The 26,845-nt window shown below is 45.7% G+C and overlaps 1 protein-coding gene across 1 annotated transcript in view; it reads left to right on the top strand.

Annotated features, from left to right (window-relative positions):
• Window positions 1-26,845, top strand: part of Cacna2d3 (calcium voltage-gated channel auxiliary subunit alpha2delta 3) — a 650,190-nt gene that overhangs the window by 239,613 nt on the left and 383,732 nt on the right. Inside the window, exons 9-10 of the mRNA XM_010643030.2 lie at window positions 16,333-16,422; window positions 23,627-23,740. Coding sequence (XP_010641332.1) covers window positions 16,333-16,422; window positions 23,627-23,740 — 204 coding nt within the window. The remainder of the gene's footprint in view (window positions 1-16,332; window positions 16,423-23,626; window positions 23,741-26,845) is intronic.

Below are 26,845 nucleotides of genomic sequence, written 5' to 3'. Positions count from 1 at the left end.
GTGTGTGTGTGTGTGTGTGTGTGTGTGTGTGTGTGTGTGTGAGAGAGAGAGAGAGAGAGAGAGAGAGAGAGATAACCAAATCATGTGCTCAAAATCTTGTACATAGAATTGTATGGTTCAGACACTTGCCACATTTTCATTATGTTGGATGGGATTTGGTCACATTTGACTGTGTGCTTTTTTTGTGTGCTGGAGATCAAACCCAGGACCTTTGCACTGAGGTACATCCTCAGGGACCCTTCCTACAGGGTCTTACTAAGGTGCCTAGCCTGGGTTCAAACTTTTGATTCTCCTGCCTCAGCTTCTCCGAGTGCTGAGATTACAGGTGTACACTGCTGTGCTTAGACACTGTATGTGCTTTGATTTAAATATTTTCTAAATTCCCACTCTGGCTGTTAAGGTGGCAGATTATCAAAATTTGCTAGGTCCAGAATCTCATGAACATTCTAAAAAGCACAGTTCCCTGGGTCCACCTGAAGCCTGCTGAATCAGAACCTCTCACTCAGCACTGGATATTTTTATCCCAGGGAATTCTACAGCAGTCTATTCTCTAACGCAGTATTGGACACCACTGAGAGCTCAGCACAATCCCAAATCATATACTGTGGTCATTTCCCAAGAAAGTCTTAACAACCCTGCTTGGATTTTTTTGAAAGCAGAAGTTCCCTGAGCATGTACCTGTGGTCTCACTGCTGCTCAAATCAAAGCTCTGAAACTCCGATTTGAATGTCTGATTCATGTGGAGAGTTAAAATATAAAAAACACTTTTATGGTTAGGATTTGTCCTTTGAATATGTTCATTTTCTCCTGGTTTTTGGCATTAACTAATTTTCATAACTAGCAAACCAAACTAATCATTATGAAGGATTCTTTGCCCTTTTGCCAGTTTTAAATAAATACTATTTTCTCAGTGGCCTTTCAGGACATTTGGAGACATGACTAGGCATTGAGGAGCCCTGGTAGACACAAAAAATGAAAGAATCTCTAAATACTACCACACTGTCTGGTTCCTTTCCCTGTGTCTAACCTAAGCCTTAGCTGCTCTCAGGATTTGGCCATTATTTTCAAGACTGTTCTGGTCTGAATATGGTCTTTCACCCTAAAACTCATGCCAGGTTTTGGTCCCTGAGGTAGTAGGGTTAAGAAGTGGTGGGGCTTTAAGAAGGTTTTGTATCTTTAGAGAAAGACTGTGATTCGTTCATAGGAGTGATTAGTTCTTTAGAGAGGGGGTTGGCACACAGTGAGCGCAGCATCCTCCTCCCTCTGTCTCCCTCCTCTCTCACCCATGCTTCTTTCCTTCCCATGCCCAATTGCATTTCCGCCTTGCATGGAGTGACATGAGGTCCTCACTCGAAGTCCCAGCAGATGGTGCTGCCATGTTCTTGGACTTCTGGAACTCTGAGCCAAAATAGGATTCTTAACTATATACATTAAGCCTTGGGCATTTAGTTACAGCAACAGAAAGTGGACCAAGACAAGGACCCAGAATATAATGACAATGCAGGACTTCTTGTTTAAAGAATCCAGAGAACTTCAGAATGGCAACCACAGACGATTACACTAAGGGTTGGGCCTTTATGATTGGGGGCCCTGTGATTGCACAGCTCCCGTGACCATGAATGCCTTGATTTATACTCCACATCATTAGCTCTAATAGTAAATGTTCCCTTTTCTACCTGTTTAGGAAGTGTATGTCTTTAAAGGTGCATTTAAGTAATATTGATAAGAGAGCCCTGAATTATGGTAGAAATGTTTTAAAGTAAGTAGACTGGGTCAAATGGAACCTCTAGTCCCAGCTCTTTGAGGTGTCTCCATATTGACTTCCATAGTGGTTGCACCAGTCTGCACTCCCACCAACAATGGAGAAGGGTTCCTTTCTCCCCACAAACCCGCCAACATTTGTTATTGTGTGATTTCTTGATAGCAGCCATTCTTTGTGGGGTGAGGTGGAATCTCAGTGTTGTTTTCATCTGCATCTCTCGAATGACCAATGATGTGGAGCATTTTTTCATATATTTACTTGCTGCTTCTATTTCTTTGTCTGAGAAATGTCTGTTCATGTCAGATGCCCATTTTTAAATCGGGTCTTTATATTTGGGGGTATCTTTGCAAAAGAATTTAAAAAATCATATCACAGAGCTATATGCACACCTATGTTTATAATGGCACAGTTTGTAATAGCTAAAACTTGGAAACAGCCCATTTGCCCATCAGTTGGAGACTGGATAAAGAAGATGTGATTTTTCTATAAAATGGAATATTACTCAGCCATAAAGAATGAGAAATTAGATTCATTCATTAGAAAATGGATACATATTGCAGATATACTCCTAAGTGAAATAAATAAGTCACACATGTGAAAATAGCGAGTAGTTTCTCTGGTGTGAATAAATTATAATAGTACATAAGATCCTAATGATATAATTGACAATGTGAAATAGGAAGAAAGGGGCTAAAGGTGTAGAGAAAGTGGGAAGGGGAGGGGAAAGGTAATAAGGGAAAAGAAAAAAAACATGAGAAAACGAAAAAATGGAAATGAAGTGTTTGTAAAGGGGTAGGGGAGGAGTGGGTGAAGGGAGGGCAGGGATGAGGGGAAAAAATGAGAACCAAGACCTGTCATGAAAAGGTACAAGATCCCAGTAATGAATGTAATTGTACTGTATAACTAAAATGTACCAATAAACTCAATGAGGGGGAAAAATTAATAAAGTAAGTAGACTGAGTTTTAGGGTGGCCTGATTTGTTACTGCTGTTAAAATCCTGTGTTCGGTCTGTTTCCACTTCACTCGTGTGATGTGGAAGTTTATCCACCAGAGGAGGCAGCTTCATCTTCACTTACAGACTGCCTGGACTGGGACCCTTTAGCATACGCCGGCCCCTTGTTCTGGGACTTCAGAGTTGAGAAGAAGCAGGGCTGTGTGTGCTGTTGTTCAGACGTCCCTGTTGTCTGAAGTCGAAGGTTTTGGTGGATGGTCCCTCTCTGTTCGGTGTCACTATCAACACGTGTAGAAAGCAGAAATAACTGGCGACGCAGGCGAACTTCAATCAGCGCTGTCCTAACTGGCAGGTTGGTTGTGTATGTAGCCCAGGCAGAATCATTCAGGGAGCTGAGCTGGGAGACAGCACTGGCCTCGATGCCTGCTGGGCTTGGACGGCTCCTGCGGTGGCTCCTGGGGGAGGAGAGGAGCTGTGCTCTCCTCAGGAAGGCCCCAGGACGATGAATTCCCCAAAGAGTGCTTCCCCACCTGTTTTCAGTTCTTGTCATTTCAAGGGATCCTCCTCACTGCCAAGCTCCTCTTCAAGGAGGTTTCTGGGAGATCTTCCTGGCTGCCAGCAGAGGAGTCCTGACTCGGCTGCTTCGGGTGGCTATTCCTTCAGTATCAGCCTGGTTTCCTGGGAGGTGGGGCCATCTCTCTTTCCACTGCCTCCAGTACTGAGCCACAGGGCGGGCGCCCAGAAGTCCCTCAGTAGCACGTGGGTCCATCTGCCCAGGACACTATGGATGGCACAGTGGAGCGGAGATTCCAAAATATATACCTGCAGGAAGGAGCGGCTCCTGCACGGTAACAAGGTTCTGTGATGTTTAATACTTTCACGTTACACACACAGCCCGCTCGTTGCTTATTACACAAAATAATCAGAACTATAAATAAGAAAAAGGAAAAGAATTGTATGCTGCCTGTAGTCATATTGTAAAAAAGAACAGACAGTATCTGGATGGCCATCATATATTAGACACGCATGATTTAAGAAAGAAAAGTTAAATTTTAACATATCTGTGTGTCTTGAAATTAATAGTAAGTTGTGATCTCCATGATAGGCCTGAGATGTTAAATGACTCCATAGTATCCCGTCTTCTTTATGGTAGAAAACAGGTTGCTTTTGATTTTTTTCTGCTATTATGAACAGTGCTGTGATGAGCAACTTTATATAAATATTTAAGTATTTGCTTAACTAATCCCTTCGGATAAACTTACGGTTCTAAAACTGGGATTTTGTGCACATGTAAGCCTCTCCTGCCAGCACACACACATAAACAGTTCAACAAATGTGTGTGCTCAATTAAAATAAATTTATTATAGTAAAAGACACATTGCCATTATCCCCCATCAAAATACTTTGCCTTGCTTTGCACACCCTCTCCCCATTACTTCTGCTGCTTTCGAAAGCTGTTCTAGAACTCTTTTCTGAGTGCATTTATGATGAGCTGTGATCAACAATACAGCGAATGCTGTTGCTAAATGCTGTCTGACAGAAAAGCAGGCTGATAAAAATGTGATGCTGTAATGTTCATTCACCTGATTCACCAGATCTGGCACTGTGTGACTTCTAGCTCTTCCCTATAGTCAAAATGACCATGAAAGATTAAAAGTTCTGAATGAAATCAGGACAAGGAGCAGCCATGGCTGTGCAGCTGAGGACATGAAAGAGGACTTCCAGAACTGCTTCGGAAAGTGGCGGGAACAGTGGCACAAGTGTGTTTAAAGCCAGGGAGAATGTTTCAAGGGGATTCATGGCAATATATCTTTTACTACTGTATAATAAATGTAAAGAATTAGGCGCATCTATTTGCTGGTCATATCTCGAGTGCATGTGTGTGTATAATTTCTAAATTTGGCTTAAAATATTTGAGTATCTGCCTTATGCTGGCAGCATTGGGCATTTGGGCACATAATGGTAAGTAAGATGATGAAGTAATCCTCCTCCTCGGTGATGCTGTCACTGACCTCTCTGTTAAAAACAGTGTAGTAGAAGAGTAAAAGAGAGTAAGTTCACAGAGAGCAGTGTGGTGCAGAGGGCTTGGCTGTCGGAGGATTTGTCTGAGCAGCTGCTAGGTGGAAGGAGATCGGCCTGAGGGAAGCTGGCCCTTCACAAGCCCTGGCCAGAAGCACCTGCAGGCACGGCGCGGGCCATTTGGGAGACTTCACGTGACACGTGAACAACTCTTGCGAAGGTACTGGAGTACAAAGAGTCACCGACTGACGTGGAGTTTTGAAAATTGACTTTGGTTATTTTGTAAAGAATTGCATGCAAGAAGAAACAGAATCGCTGCCCAGAGGCCATTCTAGCGGAGATCTTGACATACCACTGTTAACAGTTGCCCTTTTACAGAAAGATGACCAAGACTCCCTCCAGCTCATCGAGAAACTGCCTAGTGTCTACAGGGAAGGAAGAGCTCAGAATTCACAGGTAAACCAAATGCATGAAATTACCACACTTGGAAGGACACCCAGAGACCCTCGCTTGAAAACATGGAAAGTCTCCTGAAGCAGAACTCAGAATATTTGTCCTGAAGAATGAAAATGATGACATGTTGAAGGTCTATCTAGAATAGAGTCAGGATGATTATTCAAGAGAAGTAAATCTTAAGGTTATGACTTCTTTAAGAATAGGGTTCAGTGAATCTTTTGCTTCTAGAACCATCAGCCGCAGGGATATAATCTGTCACGTATCCTGTGTTCCTTCCTAGTTTGCATCCTGGTTGCCTGTGGGTTTTGGCTGCCCTATATCCATCCCTCTCTGTTATTGATAATGGCACATTTATCTTGAAATCTTGACAGGATCATTAACTGATGAATCAAGTTCTTCTGTGCCTCTCCCAATAAAAGGTCAGTGAGACTTTCTGTCTGAGACTCTGAGAACAAAGACTGGAAGGGGCTGCTGGAGGCATATTCCATCCAGTTATGGTCACTGCCTGCAGCTGGCACCCTGGGTCTACCCATGGATTCTAAAACTCGTCTGATGGCAGGCTAGACTGAGTCTCTGTTGCTTGCAACCAAAGAATGCCAAAGGAATGTTTTTAAGTATAAGCAAATTTATCACTCCAAGAGTATGGCTCTTGTTTGCTTAGCTTCTCAGAGACGGAGATGGGCTCAAACTCCTGCCCAGAGGCCCTGTCAACTTCTAAGGGATATAGAATTTGACCAGGATGACTAGAACTAGATGATTTGTCAAGCTCTCAGAGAAGCTCACACCAGTGGTTTGTTGACAGAGTTCACCAAGACCTGAAGAACCGTGCAGTCCAAGCCACCCTGCTGTGTCAATTTGCAGGGACTGCTGTACTGGAGTCCCACAGACTGGGTGGTTTGAAACAGCCGAAATGTGTCGTCTCATGGTTCTGGAGGCTGGAGGTGTGAAATTGCAGTGTCAATAGGGCTGTGTCACTGAAACCTGTGGGAAGACCTTTAGACAGCCTTGAGTGTTCCTTGACTTGTGATGTGTCACTCAGCCCTCCCTTCTCACGTGGTGTCTCTGTGTGTCTTGTTTTCACCTGGAAGTCTTCTTATAAGGGTAATGGTCCCCCCACTAGAGGTCCACCCTCCTCCTGTGTGACTTTGTCTTACTTCAAGTAATTACCTCTTCAAGGATCTTTCCAAATGAGGGCACATTGTGAGGCCCTGAGAGTTAGGACTTCCATATGTCTTCTCAGGGGCGTAATTCAGTCTGTAATACTGGTTGAAACCCTTGTGGTGTGGCAGAGGTGCCCTTGTCTCACTGTGGTCTCACTGCTGACCCCCTTTTGAGTGAACCGCTGTTTTTCGTGCTGGTTACGTGGACCACCTTTTCAGAGGCCACGGTCTACTCAGCCCTGGGACTTGTCCTTCTGTGGTTTGAATATTCACTTTTCTTTGTGACCGCTCATCCCAGGGTGTCCCAGGCTCCCTTCTTTACCCGTTATCACCAAATATATACTTAACACTTGCTCCAAGCCATTTTTGCCTTAAGCATTTTAAAAATTGTTATCATGTCTCTTTCCGGCGCCCACGTGGTACGGTGTAAGTTCCACGAGGCCAGGGCCTTGTTTAATTCTCCCAGTGCCCCTAATCAATTCTCAGGACACGTAGGCACGGGTGTGACTAGAAAGTGCCGTCACTCCAGTGTGCACTGGTGACGTGCGGTGCCTGTCAGGGTTAGAGTAGCGAGCTGACAGGAAACGCAGATGAGACGGGTGCAGCTGAGTAGTGAATACATAAATAATGCTCTGCAGGCAAAACCCCTTCATACAAATTGAGTGAGATTTCCTTGCAGCTTGTTTGAGGGATCTTATCTCCCGAAAAGCCTTCACATTAAGATACAGAGTCCTCCACTTGCGGAGTAAAGCGTATTTTAAGTTCGAAGTGAGCACTAAGTCTGGCTCATGTCTCTAGCTCAGGCTGAGTGTTCCTCATCTTTATGGCAAAGTCATAGCGTAAATCAGGACGGGAGACGGTCACCTTATCTAAGAATCAGCTGCTGTTCGCACTTAATCTCCCCCCTCCTTCCCTCTTTTCTTCCTTCCATCCCTCCTTCCTTCGTTATGGTATGGCAAAATGTAGAGGTCATTGACATAAACAGTTTAATCGAATATAAACCTACGCAAATCTTCCAAGTGATCATACGGACAAAGCTGTAATCTCATTGTCTCTCGGGGCCACCTGTCTTGCAAAGCTGCCATCTGAGTAGGCTGGCGTGGCTCCGCATACGTCTCAGTGCCCACCAGCCTTCCACATGGGGCTGAGGCTCTGCGTTTGGGTGTCTAGCAAAGTCAGTGTGGTTGGGAGGTGGTAGCTTAGTAAGGACAGGACCCTGGGACCCGCGATGGTGCGTTTGCTTTCCATTCTCCCTGGGTGCCGACAGGAAGTACATCTCTTCAGAGTTGGAGCATCCATAGAGCCTGGCGCTGTGTTTGAAATTAGCTGAAAGTCTGACCTCTGTTCACTACATACACCATGGCTGATGAAAGCCTCTTCCTCTGAGGATCATCCTTGAAGCAAATCAAGGTTTTCATAAAGTTTCTGGAGACCAAACTTGGACCTTCAGAAATGTCAGAAAGACATGAGGGCCAGCCCTGCTGTTTATTTAATTGGATCATCTGTTCCACACTGTGCCAGGACACAAAGCAGGTGCTGCTGTCCAGACAGGGTGTGGGCTGTGGCTTTCCTCCGTCTCTCAAGGGTTCAGAAAGCCAGATTCTGACACACACACAGGACTTCACAAGGAGAAGGTGGGCTCACGAGACACAGCAGTGGGTCTCTTGAACCCAGTCTTGCTCCCGCCACCATGCTGAGCACGTCTGTGTCCCTCTTGGGCAGTTACTTGGAAACAGGGACTGCTTAGGTGGAGGTGACGTTCCGCTTTAGATAGTTCCTGACTGCAGAGAATCACCATTTCTGAGCTCACCACCATCAGCTTACGTGGAGTAATTAGTGATTTTCCATTGAAATGAAGTTGGAGCTAATTTGATGTACCTGGTATGAAATAACATTCATTGTGCACGTCCAGGAGATCTATCTTGTCTCTAATTTGGCGCTGGAATTAAACAGCTGCTCCCTTCAGACATTTGAGTTTGTTATACACAACAGGAGGGGGATAGGGAATGGCTTAGACACGGTTCTTTCTGAATCTGTGCTTTCTCCCCCAAATTGCAACCAGCTGGGCCTGCCTCTTTGCTACCAGCCCTCTGGGCCATTTTATTTTCATCTCTGAAAAGTGCCCTGTCACTACTTTGCCCAGTGGAATCGAAGGACAACCTGGTTTCCTGGCGCCAGGCTTGGAGATAGCCATGTCGTAAGGTGTGTGCCTTTCCCATCAGATGTCACAGTTGTGCACTGCCCCCCATCCCTGAGACGTTCACCCAAAAGGGCTATAAAATTCAGCCAAGGGGTTTTTAAGTCTAATCAGGAGCATGGGATGGGAGAGTTATCAGGTTGGGATTGGGATTGCAGGGTATATCTTGTCGTAAGGAATTATAGCGAGACAAAGAGACCAGAAGTCAGGTGTGACTTTGGGGTTTCTGACAGTGGGCTTCTGCAGCTGCGTTTGGACCACAGAACTCTGCCAGGGTGCTTGGAAATCTCCGGGGGAGTTTGGCTTCAGAATAAGGTCGACGCCAACGTTGGACGCTGTTCCTCTCCTCAAGCTGACGTGGACGTGGCTGATGGATGCCACATTTCTGTTTTGAGAGAAGGCCAACAGTGCTGTGTCTGTTCCTGTTAGAGCTGAGAGTTGGAGACCTTCTACAGGGTACCTTTGCTGATAGGGCCTAATTTTTCAGGGGGAAAATTGGATCATCTGTTTTTATTGGTTTTATCATATTCCTTTTAAAGTATTATTTTAATGGTATTTTCAAAATTATTTTCATTGATGTACTTTTGCCATGCATAATAATTGCATTCATCGTAGGGAATTCATACTTGTACATAATCTATCTTGATTCATCTTTTTTGCCTCATTCCCGTCCCCTGTCTTCAGCTTCACATCCTTATTTACAAAAGCTTCATTTCCACTTTTCCCTTCTGTTCTCTTTTTTGGTTGGTCAAGGTGCCTCGAGCCCCCTGACAGTCACAGAGCAAAGCAAACTACTGGAGTCAAGCATGTGTGAGGAACACCTGCCCCCAAAATCTTCTGGGGTGTAGCAAATGCTGCCTGTGAGCAGGTCGGCCAGGGCAGCAGACCTCCGTGCTCCTCTGCTCTGTTTGAGTTCGCTGACATTTCCCACAGACACAGGGGCGTCATGTCATGAAGGTGTCGGAACAGCAGTGGCAGGTCATTGTAGCAGTGCAGGGTCCTTCCTGGTGTGGGGCTCAGGTCCCTGCACAGGTGACCTCCCTGTGGCCGTAGCCCCAGATGGGATCACAGCTTTACATAGGAGCCTTCAGTCTCTGTGCCCTGTGTGTACTGATGGCTAACAAGATCGGATATGTGGCTTGGCACTTTGAAACCCACTCTGCCTCATGCTTACTGTGCCATCTTGGGCAAATTATTTCATTATTTCTCCAAGCTGAGTCTCCACTGGCCTGTCTGGAAAACAGGAATGTAACAGTAACAGTACCTCTCCCGAGGGGGTTCTAGGAAGATTAAGTAAAATAATACATAGAAAGCACATTGAGCAGGGCGTGGTGGTGCACGCCTGTAATCCCAGCACTCTGGAGGCTGAGGTAGGAGGATCACTGTGAGTTCGAGACCAGCCTGGGCTACACAGTGAGTTCCAGGTCAGTCTCACTACGTAGTGAGACCCTGTCTCAAAAAAAACAACAAAAAAAAAAAAATAAGAAAGCACATCGATCCAGGCATGGTGGCGATGCCTGTATTCACAGCACTCTGAGAGGTCAAAGCAGGAAGATTGCAAGTTTGCACCCAGCCTGACTTAGGGAGAACCTGTCTGAAAAACAAAGCATAAAAAGAGGGAGCTGAGGATGATGGCTTAGTATGAAAGCCTTATGTTCAGTTCCCTGTACCAAACAACAACAAATAAACAAACCAAAGAAAACAGCCTGCCTTCACACACACACACACACACACACACACACACACACACACCATGCTTGGCCCACAGCTGTTCCTCTGCGAGTGTTGGCTACCATGGGAGGGCTCGGAGGCCATCTTGGAACCTCTGTCTGCACCTGACCAGTATGACATTCGGGTCTCTTGTGCTCTGATCCCGATCAATGTCCCTGATAGGTGACTGTCTGTCCTCCTTCACTACTTTCTATCTCCCCAGCTACACCCACCAGCCCTCAGGGGCTTTGGGATGGCAGGAGGGGGGATTTATCCCCAGATGGCTGCTTTTCACTGGACCCCTGTTTCTTATTTGGGAGAACCCAAACATGTATTGTAATTACACAGAGGGGAGAAACACAAGTGCTGTTGTCACAGAGAGAGATACCAGCGTGATCCAATTATATGACATGCTCATGGAGGGAGAGCTTATTTTGCCGGAATCCTTGGCTGGCCTGGACATCAACTGTTCGATGAAGATAAGCGAATTTGGCGGTCTGTGCCAGCATTGGCCTCGGTATGGGTCCATCCCCCCAGGTGCTGAGCTGTGTTAATTGCTTTGGATGTGAGAACTTTTCCTGGGCAGCAGCATATGCTATGCGAGTAGCCCAAAGCAAAGGTAAAAAGCCATTTTCCTCTTTCTTTGCTGAGCTCTACTAATAAATGAAACTGTCACCGTTTCCAATAAATTGTTTATTTTAATTTAGAACAATATTGAAAACTGGCCACGTTCTGGTCCACAGTTGTTGAGCTCTCCCGGCTGAGCAATCATGAACCTTCTGTTCTGTAGCTGGGTGCTGGAGTACAGTCAGGGGCTGGGGGTGAGGGAAATTAGCCATATTCTGTCCATTGAAGACAACCTGGCCCTTGAAGGGGAAAATGAATTTTTTTTAATTTTATTTTTCAGCTTTAATTGAGTTTTTTTGGTACATTTTAGGGATACAGTACAGTTACATTCATTGTTGGGATCTTGTACCTCTACATGACAAGTCTTGATTCTCATTTTTTCCCCTTGTCCCTGCCCTCCCTTCACTCCCTCTCCCCCTCCCCATCTACAACCACTTTATTTCCATCTTTTCATTATCTCACATTTTTTTCTTTTCCCTTATTACCCTTCCCCTACCCATCCCACCTTCCCTACACCTTTAGCTCCTTTCTTCCCATTTCTAAATGTCAGTAATCTTATTAGGATCTTCTATATTATTGCAGATTATTCACACCAGAGAGACTATTCGGTATTTACACGTGTGCCTTATTTATTTCACTTAGGAGTATATCTTCAATATGTATGCATTTTCCTATGAATGAATCTATTTTCTCATTCTTTGTGGCTGAGTAATTTTCCATTTTATAGAAAAACCATATCTTCTTTATCCAGTTTCCAAAGGATGGGCAAATGGGCTGTTTCCAAGTTTTAGCTATTACAAACTGTGCCGCTATAAACATGGATGTGCATACTTCTCTGTGATATGATTCTTTTAGTTCTTTTGGAAAGATACCCAGCAGAGGGATGGCTGGGTCAAATGGAACCTCCAGTCCAAGCTCTTTGAGGTATCTCCATATTGATTTCCATAGTGGTTGCACCAGTCTGCACTCTCACCAACAATGGAGAAGGGTTCCTTTCTCTCCACAACCCCGCCAACATTAGTTATTATGTGATTTCTTGATAGCAGCCATTCTTTGTGGGGTGAGGTGGAATCTCAGTGTTGTTTTCATCTGCATCTCTCGAATGATCAGTGATATGGAACATTTTTTCATATATTTACTTGCTACTTTTACTTCTTTGTCTGAGAAATGTCTGTTCATTTCAGATGCCCATTTTTGAATGGTCTTTATATTTGGGGGAGCTGATTGTTTTGAATTCTTTATATATTCTTGATAATAGTCCTTTGAGGAACAGCTGGTGAAAATTTTTTCCCACATTGTAGGTTGTCTCTTAGTTCTGCTGATGGTTTCTTTTGAAGTACAGAAGCTTTTTCATAAGATGAGATCCCAGTTGTTGATTCTATCTGCTAGTTCCCGTGCTACTGAGGATTTGTTCATAAAGTCTTTTCCTATGCCAATGTCTTCTAGAGTTCTGCCTAACTTACCTTCCAGCAAGTTTAATGTTTCTGTTTTAATATTTAGATCTTTAATCCATTTGGATTTTAATTTAGTGCATGGCGAAAGATAAGGGTCTAATTTTAATCTGTGGCAGGTTGATATCCAGTTTTTCCAACACCATTTATTAAAGAGGTATCTTTCCTCCACTGAGGGTGGTCAGCTCCTTTATCAAAGATTGAATTGTTTTTTTAGAAGTATTAGATTATAAAGTTGGCATAGATGATGTTTGAATGTAAGACTTCTGAGGGTTTGTTCATTTTAAATTTTTAAATACTGAAGACAATTCCTCCCTCCCTTCCTTCCTGGTCTGGAAGGTTTGCAGTGTTTTAATTAATGTGGAGACCTGCTCAGATGTCCTAACAACATGCACGTATAAGGAGGTCTGAGGTGACTTGGGTGGAAAACACGGTGAGAGAGCTTGGGGACTGAACTTAATGAAGGTACCTGGTAGTATTACTTTTGGCACAGTGCCCATCTGTAGAACCCTAGTTTCATTAAATTCATTTCTACATTGGAAAATCATTAGCACCAATATGGATTGGGCTCTAAATGTGTCCTGGTTATCAGGGATAACCAGTCTTGCTGTCTGAGTGACTCCTCAGTTTGTTTTCACCCGTCTTTTCCTGTTCTGCTATGTGGGGTGGAGGGCAGTCTTTTTCTTGCACCATGGTTCTCTCATATGCCTCCTTTTTCCTGCCCAGAACCCCTGTGTGTATTGTTAGGGAAGTGTCTTGCTCTGGCTCAGAGCTGGGGGTGGGGATGAAGTGCTGCCTGCTGGTCTGAGGCCCCACACCCCCTCTCAGGGACCTCCTCTCCACATCCCAAGGGGAAACTGAGGCCAGTGAGCCAAAGCCACATGCCTTGGGGCCTCAGCTGATAAATGCTATAAGTAGGACTACAGCTCAGTCTCCTGACTCCTATTTCAGTTTTTTCCCCTTGAGAATTCATGGAATCTACATGCCAGTGGCTCGTCTATGGTGATAATAACAGTGGTATTAAATACACCATGTAGTACTTTCTGAATCTCACAGCAGCTATACCTTGGAGTAGAGAAAACTAAGCTGTAGTGAGGAGGGGCTGTGTTAGTCATTTTCGATGTCACAAGGACATGATACCTGCCACCCACAATTTAAAGGAAAAGAGACCTGATTTGGCTCCTGGTTCAGAGAATTCAGTCCATGGTTAGTTGGCTCCAAGGCAGAGACACAGTAGAAGGATGTGGCAGAGGAAAGCCATTTACTGAATGGCACCTCACAGCAGAGTGGGGAGTAACTGAGGAAAAGAATATACCCTTCCAGGTGTGCTGTGGGTTTGAACCCACAGTGATCAGCCTCCAACCTGGCCCTACCTCCTAACAGCGAATTCAGCCATTAACTCATCAGTGGATTAATCCACTCGCTATACCTGATGAGTATAGGCACCCCCATGACCCAGTCAGCCCAAAAGCTCCCTCTGAACACATGAGACTTTGGGGGACATTTTATATTTCACCATAGCAAGGCAGATGCAGGGCCCTTATCCAGTTTCCCTTGTTCCCTTCTGGACACTACCTTTGGGAAGTATATGGTTGGGATTTATCTTCAGCACAATTGCAAAGTACTTCACACCAGTCGCTGTAGCAGTGGCTGCCAAGTCCGTGTGACCAAGAGCCTGCTGTGTACGAAGTGTGTGCTTGTGTCTGCACAGGCAGACATGCAGTGCAATGACTAAGAGGAAAAGGAGGGTGCAGTGGTGAGGTTTGAGGTGTCATTTACACAGGAGAGGCAATGGAGAGGTGGTGTCTCTGTAGCTAGGATCTCTGTGATGTTGTAATCACATGGTAATTGCTTAAGAGACCCAAATGCAGCTCATGGCAGTTAAGTAAAGGCAAGGCATCCCTGGAATGGGAGGGCTCATGCCATTTTAGCCTTCCACTGTGGGCTCTGCTCTCCTTGGTTATCTTTCTGTTGAGGTGCGCTCTTCCTGTGCAGTGGCTGCTGACACCCAGGCTTCCTCCCTGACCTCTTAGCCATCTCACCGGGAAGGGAGGATCTTCTCCCATATGCCAGGCAAAGTCCAGGGACTGGGTTGGTCCTGTGATCGAAGGGCTGTAATTCACACATTGGACAGGCCCGATAAGAGGACCTTCTTCTTGATGTGGGGGAGGAGGGATAGGTTAGGCTCACCCTACCCTTGTAAATTGTGGAGTAGTGAGAGAGAAGGAAAATCAGAAGAGTAGGAATGGTGTAGCACAGGCAAACATCTACTTTGTTTGGGCCGTAGACTTTTCTCTCACTCACCGTTAGTCATTGGCAGGCTGGGAGAAATGACTGATTTAACCCTTGTATCTTTGGTCTTTGCTGGGCAATAGAACGTTCCACAGTGCTGGCGATGTTCTCCTGTCTGCAGAGTCCGGTGCAGTAGCCACTGGCCACATGTGCTCGTGCGTAGTTGAAATATGAGTCGTGCTTTTGGGGAATAAAATTTTTAATGTTAAGTAATTATAATGAAATTTAAACATAAATGGCTAGAGTGGTTCTTAGTGGAAGTCACATGAAGGGAAATAGTTCCTTGCAAGGTAGGACCAGGTTTTTGGTAGAAGAGTTGGGCTGAAGGCTAAATGGACCTCAGGTGACCAGGATGGTGATGTGGTTCAGATTCTGTAGGAGGAGCAGGGGGAATTTGGGCATGGGGGAGAGAAGAAAGAGAAACAATGAGAATCCTACATCTGTTCTGGAAGCCTGAAACTGGAGGAAATATTTTTCTACCTAGTATATGGACTAGATTTGTCCTAGGAAGAAATGAAATCAGCTGACCTTGCTATAAAAGTGAATTGAGGGAGACCCTGTGAGACGCTGTTCCGTGTGATTCTAAGCGTACAACAATAAGAACAGCCATGCTCGGAAGTGCCACATACGTAGCTACCCCCAGTTTAAAAGAAAAATTAAGTGGAGTTGCAGTGTTGTTAGAAAATGCTGTCCTGTGCAAGTCTGTTTCTTGGCCCGATGAAGCACAGTTAACAGAAGTGGCAATAGATGAATGGAAGGAACTTGGAAAGGCAGAGCCAGGCCAGGGTGATATGGGCCTGGGCCAGTGGAAGCCCAGACTCTCTGCAAGCCAGCGATGGATACTTTATCCTGTACCGTGCCCCGTGCCCAGCTGAGGCTGGGCTTCCCTACAGCATAGCCAGAGGGATGCGGGGCTGCTCCTGAGGAAGCTCCTTCCCCACTCTGCCCTTGAAGCTCTTCTAGATTTCTAGCCCGTGTCTCCGCTGCTGCGATTCGTCTTCAAGTTGCGATCTGTTCTTCGTCTTTGCTCTTTAGAGGCACCTATGAAATACCTTTTGTGTGCAGCCATGTAGTAGACCTGGAAGACAGAGTAATGCCCTGCCTGTCGTAGAGAACATCTCCGTGCTGAGCAGGGACAGTTTTAGGAGACGCTAAGTGCAAGGTGGATCTGAACGTGGGCTGGCCGCACAGGGTCACAGTGGAAGCACTGTAGGCCGTGAGTGTTCTGGGAAGACTCTACATACGGAGGGTGATGTCCATCCTGCGACCCCAAAAGTGAACGGGGGAAACAAGGTTGGACGGAGCCGGGGGATGGTTTGCGAGTAGATTCTCCTTGGCAGAGGAACGTGCGCAGAACTGCGGAAAAGGTCAGGACTGGGTGGGCAGGGATGAAGGAGGGGAGGAGTTTCAGAGATACAACTGGAGAGGAAAACTCCTGCTTTTTCTTTTTTTTTAGATAATTAAATACTTTTAAAAATATTCAGTTATTCTTTCTATTAAACCACAATCAAAGCTAAAACATGAAAATAAAAAATAAATTTTGTATTGAATAAAGTCTTGTGTTTGAATGTGGAAGGGAGAAACTAAATTCTGGCCATTTGTGTCTGAGGATCATGGGTCTTGCCGAAGCATGTGCTTGTCTGTTCATGGCTGAGCTTCAGGCGAAAGGATGGACACTAAGGGATTTTCTGCCTTGTCGTTTCAGCACTTCAGGGAGCATCTGGACAAACTTTTTGCCAAAGGAATCGGAATGCTGGATATAGCTCTGAACGAAGCCTTCAACATTCTCAGCGATGTAAGCTCTTCTTTAATTTGCCTTTCTTGTCCCGGAAGAATAGATGGGATTTTCAGAAAAACTGTGGATCCGAATTATCGTCAGATAGGCTGGTCTGAGAGCACATGCAGCACACGGTGGCATCTGTGCCAGGTGTTGAGCAGAAGCTGGGGGTGCGGGTAGAGGTCCCCGATCTGTACTGCAAAGTCAGACAGCTCTGTCGGGCAGTGTGGGCAGACTGCAGAAGGGCGAACAAGGCAGGTGTTGCTCCCCTCACCCCCACAGCAGGGCTGTGTCTGCGGTGGGGACACCTGACTCCCAAACGCAGGTTTTCAGCTCAGCTCCTTGGGCCTCTCAAGCCAAGGGTTGGCTCTAATTCCTAGCATCCTTTTTACATCAAGAACATGTATGGGTGCAAAGAAGAACGTTTGGGTCTCATTCCTGAGCTAGTTTCTTGACTGCAGAGGAAAAGGGAAAAATTGGGAAGAAAGGGGGCAACTCTGCTTCCTCCTCAGAAACCCAGGCTGCGGCTCCCTCACACCTCACTGAGGGAGGGACTTCCGCCATAGGTGGTTAGCATTCAGGGAAGAGGCTGTGTTTCAGACGGAACATGTCTGTTAATGGCCAGGAAAGAGGGCCAGACTGCTCCTTCAGTTGTGGTTTGAACCCCCTACCTGCCTTATCAGCATTTGGAGTTCTGAATATCACAGTTTTTTTTGTTTTTTGTACTTGGGTTTGAACTCTGGCCCTTGAGCTTGCAATGCAGGCAGCGGAACCACTGAGCTAAGTTCTCTGCCCTCTCATAGAGTTTTTCCAGATGGTAATATTGAAAGGACTTAGCAGTTGGAAAATATACTGGTTTTTGTTGTTGTTGTCATTGCTAGGTATTGGACCCACGGTGAGCTACATCTACAGCCCTTTTTATTTTTATTCTGAAACAAGGTTTCACTAAGTCATTAAGCTGACCCTGGGGTGGACTTGTAATTTTGACTCTCCTACCTCACCCTCCTGGAGTGCTGGCCTTAGAGGTGTGCACCACCACCACCAGCCAGCTTTACTGCTTTTTATTCTCCTGAGCAAGGGGAATCTGCTTGGAGGTGGAGAGCCCCTTTTGGACCTCTGTTTCTGTCCCGTAGTAAATCTTGGTTTCCTGCTTTCTGACTCTCCCGAGCAAGGGGAATCTGCTTGGAGGTGGAGAGCCCCTTTTGGACCTCTGTTTCTGTCCCGTAGTAAATCCTGGTTTCCTGCTTTCTGACCTCGACTCTGGAGGAATGAGGGTCCGGAGACTGTTGTCCTGCTGGAGGTTGTTGCCAGCTTCTAGAGTCTGGCTGGCTGAGCTGAGAGTTGGCCTTCCACATCTTGCTGTGTGACCTTGAGAAGAAGAATCTCAGGTTCACTTTTCTTTTCCATAACTGCAGAATGGCAGGAGGAATAGACCGCCCCTGAGCCCAGAAACTGTGAACCCCAGTGCAGAATGCAGGGCCCCTTGTTCACAAGCTGTTAAGAGTGTTAAAAGAATGACAGTAAAATGTTACAAGTGTCGAGCTTCTTAGAGTGGCCCTGGGCCTTTGTCCACCTTGGACACTGTGAAGCTCATCCTGGGAGACTGGAAATTGATCGATGAAACGGTTGGTACCTGCTCCTTTCAGCAGTATTGGGTGGGTGCCATTCCTGTAACCCCAGATGCTGGGCAGCCTTGACTGGACCAATCTTGACACAGCTCCACTTGAAGGCGTTGGCTTTCCTCCTGTGCACGTCTTCAGGAACATCTGCTGCCCTGCCGGTTCCCTCTGCTTTTCCTTTCCCCGGGACCTCTCCTCTGCCCCTTCCTCCATTCATCAGCTTTGGTTTTAGACACCCTGAACGAGTGACATGCGCAGGCGAATGCTGGCCTGCCAAGCTCTCCAGCACAGGCGTGGTGGGCACGGTGGGGACACACTTCTTCCTCAAAGACACTCACAATGCACCTGCACATATTAGGAGGTGCAGTAGTGAATAAATCTTTTAAAAATGTCCTGTACCTGTGCTCAAGATTGCTGGCCTAGAAATACCTTTTGTCATGTCTGTAGAGGCACAGCTACTTTCAACAACTAGGCCACACACCGAGAGGTCCAACAGGAGATCTTATTAAGGAAGGCAGGTTAGGGAGAAAGGAGAGAGGGAAGAGAGAGAAAAGAACGGAGATAGGAGAGAGAAGGGGAGATAAGGAGAGAAGAGAGGAGAGGAACAAAGAAAGGAAGGTCCTTTTATTAGTTTTGGGCTGGGGTATTGCTTATTCATGAGGAGTGGGCTAACTTTAACCTATCACAGGCCAGGTTGCCTTTTATGGGTCCAGTCCTGCAAAAACAGGTTTAACTTCTCTGGACCGCTGTGGCCTAGAGGGGAGGGAAGCTAAAGAAAAGAGCATGAGGTGGTTTTAAGAGCCAAGCAGCACCAGGAAGATGCAGCCTGTGATGGCGGCCTCAGGTCCCTAACAAAGTCCTCAACTCGATGCTAACATCTTGGCAAAGTGACAGCCCACCGAGCGCATTTTGGTGGTGATATCATTGTCTCTTCTGAGATGTATATTCACACCCTGCAAAGATTACTGAGACCCTGAGAAGCCACCAGTGTGGGGGTACTTTTCTTGAATCCTGTGAGGAAAGTATTTTTGTACAGGGAAATCTGCCCACATACATCTCTCTCCTCACTTCACCTGTGAAAGCCTCTGTGGGTTCTGGGCCATGGAAACCCAGATGGGCTGAGTATAAATCCTAGACAGCAAGAGACAGAAGCACCAGTAAAAATTAGAAAAATGTCCCTGCTTGAGATCAGTGGCATTTGGTCCCAAATGCCCGAGTGCACATTTATCCTATAGAGAGAAACATTTCCATCCCATCTCTTGTGATTTACTTTTTAAAAGCAAAGTTCTTTCACAAACAGAGATGCTAACCTCCTGTGAAAATGAAGCTTTGTTTTTTTCCACCAAGGTCACGGATGTGACCTTCAAGTGATATAATTCCCTTCCTGTGTATCATGTCTGCCTCCGTAAGCGAATACCAAACAAAAAAAGCTGTTTCTCAAACACATACCTGTGCGTGCACGCACACAAACACAGTTGAGATCGTAACTGTGGCTAGAATTTAGAATGGTTCAGAGGTTGTTATAATTAAATACAGACCATTCCATCTTAGCAATGACTGCATTTTGCATTTGCTATTTGCTTAGGTGACTTTGAGGTTTGGGGTTATTGATACCAATGGCTCTGAAAGGACCATTCAAATAAACTTCTAAGCCCCATCCAGCTATTGATCTCCATGCATTCATTAAGTCCTGTAAGAACAGAGAGCCAGTTTGCTACAGTAGTTAGCATCTACCTTGTCATGTGACAGCTGCAATTATCTTTTTTGGTGATGAATGTGATCTTTGCAGTGATTACCTTTTAAAAATTTTTCTTAGCCAATTAAATAAAATTCGGTGACATTTCAAAGACTGTTAATCACAACCAAATGCTCTAAATGTCAAGATGCATTGAAATTTTTGCTGCTAACTGATGAATCACTGAGCTAATTGTAGTTCATCATGGGGCCCTTGTCATTGTTATTATTATGGAAAACACTTTCATCATTCTCGCTATTCATTAAAAAAAAGTTCTAGACAAATATGAAGAGAAGAGATATTACCCATCAAAGCATTTGAATTTAATTGCATTCTTCAGAGTTCTCCCACTACAGATTGCTGCGGAGAATACCCTGGACCCCACCAGAGAAGAAAGTAATGTTCTTAAGTAAATAGCTCCTGGCCGCCCCTTCTTCCAGTCTGCATTACTCAGATATCTTCATTTCCTTCTCTTTCTTTTCTTTTGTTTGGCAAATTTTTCCAGGGTGTTTTCCAATGAGTTGCATAAACAACAGCCCAAGGGCATCCTGACATTCATTCTCTGAAGCATCTGTGACCTGAATCACCGATCACTTGTATTCAGTGGCTCACTGAGGTCTCATTCCGCACTCTGAAGGCTGTGTGTTTCCCAAACGCTTCCAGAACATCCGAGAACAGGTTACAAGGCTGCTGCTTCTTGCTGCAGTAATGCACTGCCATTACAGTGGAAAGGCCACAGTTGGGGTATTTATTGACGCTCTGAGTGTGGCTGAAGGTGGGTCCTTCAATATGGAAGAGAGTGAGGAGGTTGGATTAGGATCCATTAAGACCTTCAGTGTTGCAGCTGAGGCTTGGTGGACACAGCAGGGGAAGATTTTGGCCCTAGGGTTTCAAAGAGCCTTTGGATATAAACTGCCTTTTTTACTGTCAGGGAGCTGAGAGGTATTTCAGGGTGTTCCTGGAATAAGGAATACAATTATTTGCAGCTTTTAGCTCCCTGGGCAAGAATGTTTTGTTGTAGTAATGGTGGTAGTGACAAGAGAATAGCAGTCTTATGTGGGCAGCTCTGGGAGATGGTGTCTATGGTTTTCTGTCTGCTAAAATAGTGTCATAAACTTTGTATACTAGCAAGGCACATGCCTGGGACACAGAATTTAAGGAATATTCACGGTGCTGATGGCTTCTCCAGGACCCTGGAAACCAGAAAAAGATGGAAGGAGAAAGGTGCAAAAGGTGGAAATTAGCACTTGGGAGGCATTAATTAGATGTATCACTATATTAGTTTATTTTTCATTACTCTTAACAAAATGGCTGAAATAGGATCACTGTATAAAGAAAAGAGCTTTATGTAGCTCACAGTTTTGGAGATTGAAAGTCCAGGATCAAGTAGGTCCGTTACTCTGGCCTCTCCTGAGGTTGATAATGACATCATGGTGGGAGTCTGTACAAGAGTGAGAGAGTCTCGCCAAGAGCAAGAGAGAACACTGACCTTGAAACAGCCAGAGAGAGAAGAGAGGTCATGCTCCCTCTTGTAACTTGTTCTCTCCAGAGCTGCTTTAGTCTTTTCTGAGGGTACCATCCTCAGTGACCCGAGGACCTCCCAGCCGGCACCAGCTCTTAAGGGTTCACCACCCTCCCATCAGAGCAACAATAACAAACACCACCTCTAGCACAGGAAACCTTGGGGATACCCTCAAATGATGCTGAGAACAGAGCAATCACTACCTGCTTGAGGACCTTACTAAAAGCTATAGAATGAGTCCAGTAGAGGAGAGACCTTTTTTTTGCTGGTATTTAGATCCCAGCTGTGTGAAACAATAGCTGTATAACTGCAGGCAGATTAGCAGAGCTCTCTCTGCCTCAGCCTCCCCACCGAGAAAATGGGGGTGAGGGTTGTATCTACCTCGGAGTCTAGTAAGGATTCAGTGAGTTCCTGCTTGTAGCTCGGCATACCATGAACGTTTAATCTGAGTTGTAACAACTGTGTAAGGATTTCTTTTTCCCATCTTACAAATGCAGAAGTTAACACTTAGGAAGGAGAATTAATCCAGACACAGCCATGGTGTAGGATGGTACATATTGAGTGCTCTCCACAATATCATGATACTCCATGCATGTTTTGAGTTGGCTTTTCTCTGTCCTCAAATGGCCACAAGGTGATCCATATATCCATCCTTCTTTATGCATGTTTTGAGTTGGCTTTTCTCTGTCCTCAAATGGCCACAAGGTGATCCATATATCCATCTGTCTTTCCATCCATCCATCCATCCATCCATCCATCCAGTTATGTATAGTCAAACTCTACATCAGGCTTCTCAGTACACGGATGCTGTGCATTAACAACTTCAGTGCTTTAGCTGAATGCGGTGGTACACACCTGTAATCCCAGTACTCAGGAGGCTGAGGCAGGAGGATCGCCGTGAGTTCAAAGGCCAGCCTGGGCTATAGTGAGTTCAGGGCGCCTGATCTATTAATCCCAGTACTCAGGAGGCTGAGGCAGGAGGATCGCCATGAGTTCAAAGGCCAGCCTGGGCTATAGTGAGTTCAGGGCCAGCCTGATCTACATAGAGAGACCTTGTCTCTAAAAACAAAACAAAAAACCCCTCAGTGCTATCATTGTTCTCACCAGTGGCCCCCAGGAAGTCTGAGTCTCCATCCTTCCTTAGTGCCATCCGAAAGACTAAACGCGCCAAGGATGCTCCACTCACTGCCTCCACGCTTAAGTGTTTGACCTCCCAGAAAAGCCCTTTTCCCTTATCCTTACCACCACTGGGACTTACTCAGGTGCTGTGCTCTCAGTGGGGTCTTCCCTGACTACTTTTCTCTAAAATTACTCTCTCCCCATTTGTGACCTGCTTTCTCCTCTTTCTCTTTTTCCCCTTAGCATCATCATCAAACGTACAACGTTGTTTACCTTGCTTTTGCATGTCTTCCCCCACCCCACAAAAATAAATAATACATAGCTACAAGCAGGAAAGGCATTAGTTAGTGTGTTTCATCGTCAGCACTGTCTGGGCACTTAGCAGATAATTTTAGAATGAATGAATGAACTTTGCAGATTACAGTGGAGGGGGTGTTCACTACTTAGTGCTGAAGACCGGAAGTACCTCCCATGCCTCCACACTCATCTAACTGGAGGGTTTTAAAGGACACTGCACTGCCTGAGTTGCATCGTGAATAGCGTTCGTTAAAGGCATTTTTCACCTCCGTTTCAAGGAAAAGACGCTTCTCTGACAACTAGACTTGGCCAGTCTGGATATACTATTAAAGATTGGGGTCTTTTAAAGCATGATACGAAGTTGCAAGTTGAAGAAGAGATTTAGAGATTTGCACACCAGCCAGTACAGTTGGAATTTCAGCATGCCACCCCTACTAACAATAAACTAGGACAAAAAAACTACGTGCAGATAATGTGCATTTAAAATACACACTTAAAAAGAGTATACGCGTCTGATGTGAACTCCAGATTACTGAAATTATTCTCTTTTTTCACAAAGCTTTGCTGATTTTATTGTACGATGTATTCTTTACTCCTCAGACCTGTACAGGGCAGTGCCCCTTAGATGTTGAAATAGCTGTTGCCTCTCAGATACCCTGCTGCCCATATCGCGGGCCTTACAGGGTTCTTCCAGCAGTTCTTTTGGCCTTGTTTGTGGCAGCGTGGTCCATACCTGAAGATAACTTGCTCCAGTTTGCATTTAGTTCTCGTTTTCCGGAGCATGTATGGCAGCCCACACAGAAAGCGTGGTGCACCCTGAGCTGCTGCTTTGAGAGGCTTCCCAAGCCAGTACCCAATGCCCCTGCCATCTTGAGGGCATCCACACATAACTCTCTGATGTGCTTTATCTTCAATTTTTGATTTCTGCAGTTCAACCATACGGGACAAGGGAGCATCTGCAGCCAGGCCCTCATGCTCATAACTGACGGGGCAGTGGACACCTACGATGCCATCTTTGCGAAACACAACTGGCCCGACCGGAAGGTAGGTGGGTATGGGCACGCTGCGCAGAGTGGAGACTTTCTCGTGGCCTCGGGTTGTCCACAGCTAAGTACCCTATGCAGACCTAATCTCACGATGACCTCTGGTTTCTCAGCCTTGTATTTTTTGGTTGACCAACATCAAATATTATGGCTTTCCTCGTTTTCGAAATGAAATTTCTTTTTATAGAGGAGGAGAGAAGCAATCCATGAAGATTTGCTAACCGTGTTCAGTGTCACCTTTATTGTGAAGGGTGCTTTGTCCATCCCGAGCAGTGCTTCTCTTTGCTTTTTATTTTCCGTGGTGCCGAGCTGCATGGGGAGGCTGGAATCTGCAGAATGGTGAGGTCAGCTGTGGGGGCCTGGCTGCCCTTTTCTAATTCCTCCCTGGACCTCATTCCTACACACAGCCTTTTCTCCATCTCTCCATGCTATTTCTCAGCCTCATCAAAGCTTTTGTCTTTTTCTATTCCATGTTTCAGGGATGTTACCGTGACTGTCGCTACTTGAGACAGTTCATCCAAGCCTGCCCAGCTTTGTCTGTTTTGAGTATTTAATTCCTAGGAAGTGAACTAACCGTACAAGCTTGTCAAAAAGAGGCAGGAAACAAACGAGAACCGTGCCCTCAGCCATTTCCGGGAACTGCATACCCCACGGTGACACAGATGGGAAATGTTGTTCCATATTCCTTCGGTCACTGTCAGTGAGCCTGACAGCACAGGACCTCACCCCACCAAGCGAGTCTGCTGCGACGCGCATTTGTTCACCGTAGCTCACAAGCGGGCGCCGGCTCCCTTCCCTGGTATCTAACCTGAAGCTGGAGGAATGGGTGTGTCCTGGAATTACTAATAGAAAGCGAGTATCTGACATAGCACCCACCCACATGATGTGCAAGAGCAAGCATGTCCTACCCTAAACACTCAGGAACCCAGCCCTTGAGGAAGATGGAGTTCACTCTCAGACAAGGTGCCAGTAGTCTTTTGGGTGCTGGTTTCCAGGCACAGGTACCAATCAGAGTCAATTCTTGGTAAGCTGAGGCGAGGTGAAAGGATGCTAGCCACACTTGCATCTCTGCAGCACACACCGCGGTGCCGAACATGCGGCTTGTTCCCGTGCACAGCTTTGAAGAGTAGCCTACTGACTGAGGATGCGGGTGAGAGGGCCTCAGCGACAGAGAAGACAAGTAGGGCTGGAGATGCTTTGTAGCTGAAATGGAATGCTCACAGGGGTCCTGACGTCTCGCAGCCAAGTGAAGGATCATTTGCATTATTTAAGACTGCTTGAAAATAAGAGAAGAAAGCAAAGGAGCCTTTTCAACTTTTTTTTTTAGTACCGGGGATCGAACTCTGGTCCTTGTGTTTGCAAGGCAGGCAGGAGAACCACTGAGCTAAATCCCCGGCAGAAGGAGCCTTTTCATAAGCAGCCATTGACACCCTCTGTGTTATGCATGTACCTCTTGTGCCGGGTTGTATGAACTGTCTCGCGTGGTGATACTCAGTGGCCAGTATTTGCCCAGGAATCTTTGTGTTTAACTGTCCTTATGTGTAGGATGAAGCACAGGGTGAGGCATGAAAAATTCTAAATCTTCAGGCAAAGCACAAATCTCAACGTATTTTTCTAGATGAATGATACTGATTTTAGGTCAGGGGTATTCTTGGATTAATTTGAGCCAGTGTCTTGGAAATGAAGGAGTTTCATAACTTAAGAAGTGTTATCAGGCAGAAGCAGCTTTTCTTCCTGTAGTGAGAGGTTCTTTTTGTTATTAGAAATGAATGCTATCCTCCCTTCCCTTGCAGCCTTGTCGTGGAGAGTTCTGCGACATTCACACACGTTCTCTTCTTTGTGAACTTCCCAGTGAGGGTACAGGTAATAAGTTTGTACAAAAGCCTAATATGATTTAGCGCTGTGGTAAGGTAAGTTGGTGTGAAATGCCTACGTAGTTATTGTTCTCCACTATTTTGAACATGAGCTGTTTAGTTAAGGCTTGCGTCTGGCTTGCTGTCATTGGCTATCTTCAAGATTGTAAAAATAGGGACTAGGTTCAGGAGAGAGGAAAATGGTCCCAAGATTGGAGTGTAATTCTCAGGAAGGAGTGGTTCTCAAACTGGCATGAGCCTGGGCCCATCGGAGGCCTTATTCACACTCGGCCTGCTGGCCCCCACTCTGGAGCTTTTGACTGAGGAGGTGAGGGTGGGCCTGTGCACCTGAATTCCTAACAAGTTCCTGGGATATACAGACACTGTCGGTGAGGAAATTGTGCTCACAGAACCACTGCTAAGAAATAACTCAAGAGACTGAATTTGGTTCTGCATGGCTTTGCCACTCTTGATGCACTGTTCACCTTGGCAGGAGCCTGTTCTCTTTGGTTGAATCTGGTGCAGACGTGTGGGTTTCTTGGCCCACGCTGTTTGGAAAACTGTCAGTTACCAGTTACATTTACAAAGTGGAGGTATTATAGGATTTAAAATTTCAGTTTTTGTCCTAATAAGGTACAGATAGCACTTTTAGGTTGTCTTTGTTACTTTCTCATTGCTGGGACAAAATACCCGACCCTCACAAATTAAAGGAGGAAAGGTTGTTTCTAGATGTTTTAGTCCATAGTCTGCTGGCTCCAAGGCAGTATAGCATGACAGAGGAACATGGCAGAGGAGACAGAGCCCATAGTGTGACAGTTGGGAATCAGGAAGCAGCCAGCTTTACTTTCCCTTTCTATTCCATTCAAACTCTAAGCCTATGGGTTGGTGCTGCCCACTTTTAGGGCAGGCCTTCCCATTATCCACACCCAGAGCTATGCCAGACTAATCGGTGGACTAATCCAATTATCACAGGCCCATAATCTAATGTCACACACCCATGATCTAGTTACTCCCCAAAGCCCCACTTGTAAATGCATGAGGCTTTAGGGAGACATCTAAGTAGAAGCCATAACAGGCCAGCATTTCTGGAGCAATGAGTGACTGTAGCTGTCCCCTAAGCCGGTGATGGTCATTTTATGTGGGCCTCATCCTCACTACTTCCCATCATTTCCTGTCACATCACTCATGTGCTTTACCTGCCTGGAGGTGTGGAGGCCCTGACCCCGCTCTACATTAACAGGCACTTACTATTT

This window comes from Fukomys damarensis, unplaced genomic scaffold, assembly GCF_012274545.1.
Source record: "Fukomys damarensis isolate Sample0158 unplaced genomic scaffold, DMR_v1.0_HiC HiC_scaffold_28, whole genome shotgun sequence".
Taxonomy (NCBI): Eukaryota; Metazoa; Chordata; class Mammalia; order Rodentia; family Bathyergidae; genus Fukomys; species Fukomys damarensis.
The sequence above is the reverse complement of the archived record's forward strand: the minus strand, read 5'-3'. Positions and strand labels throughout refer to the sequence as shown.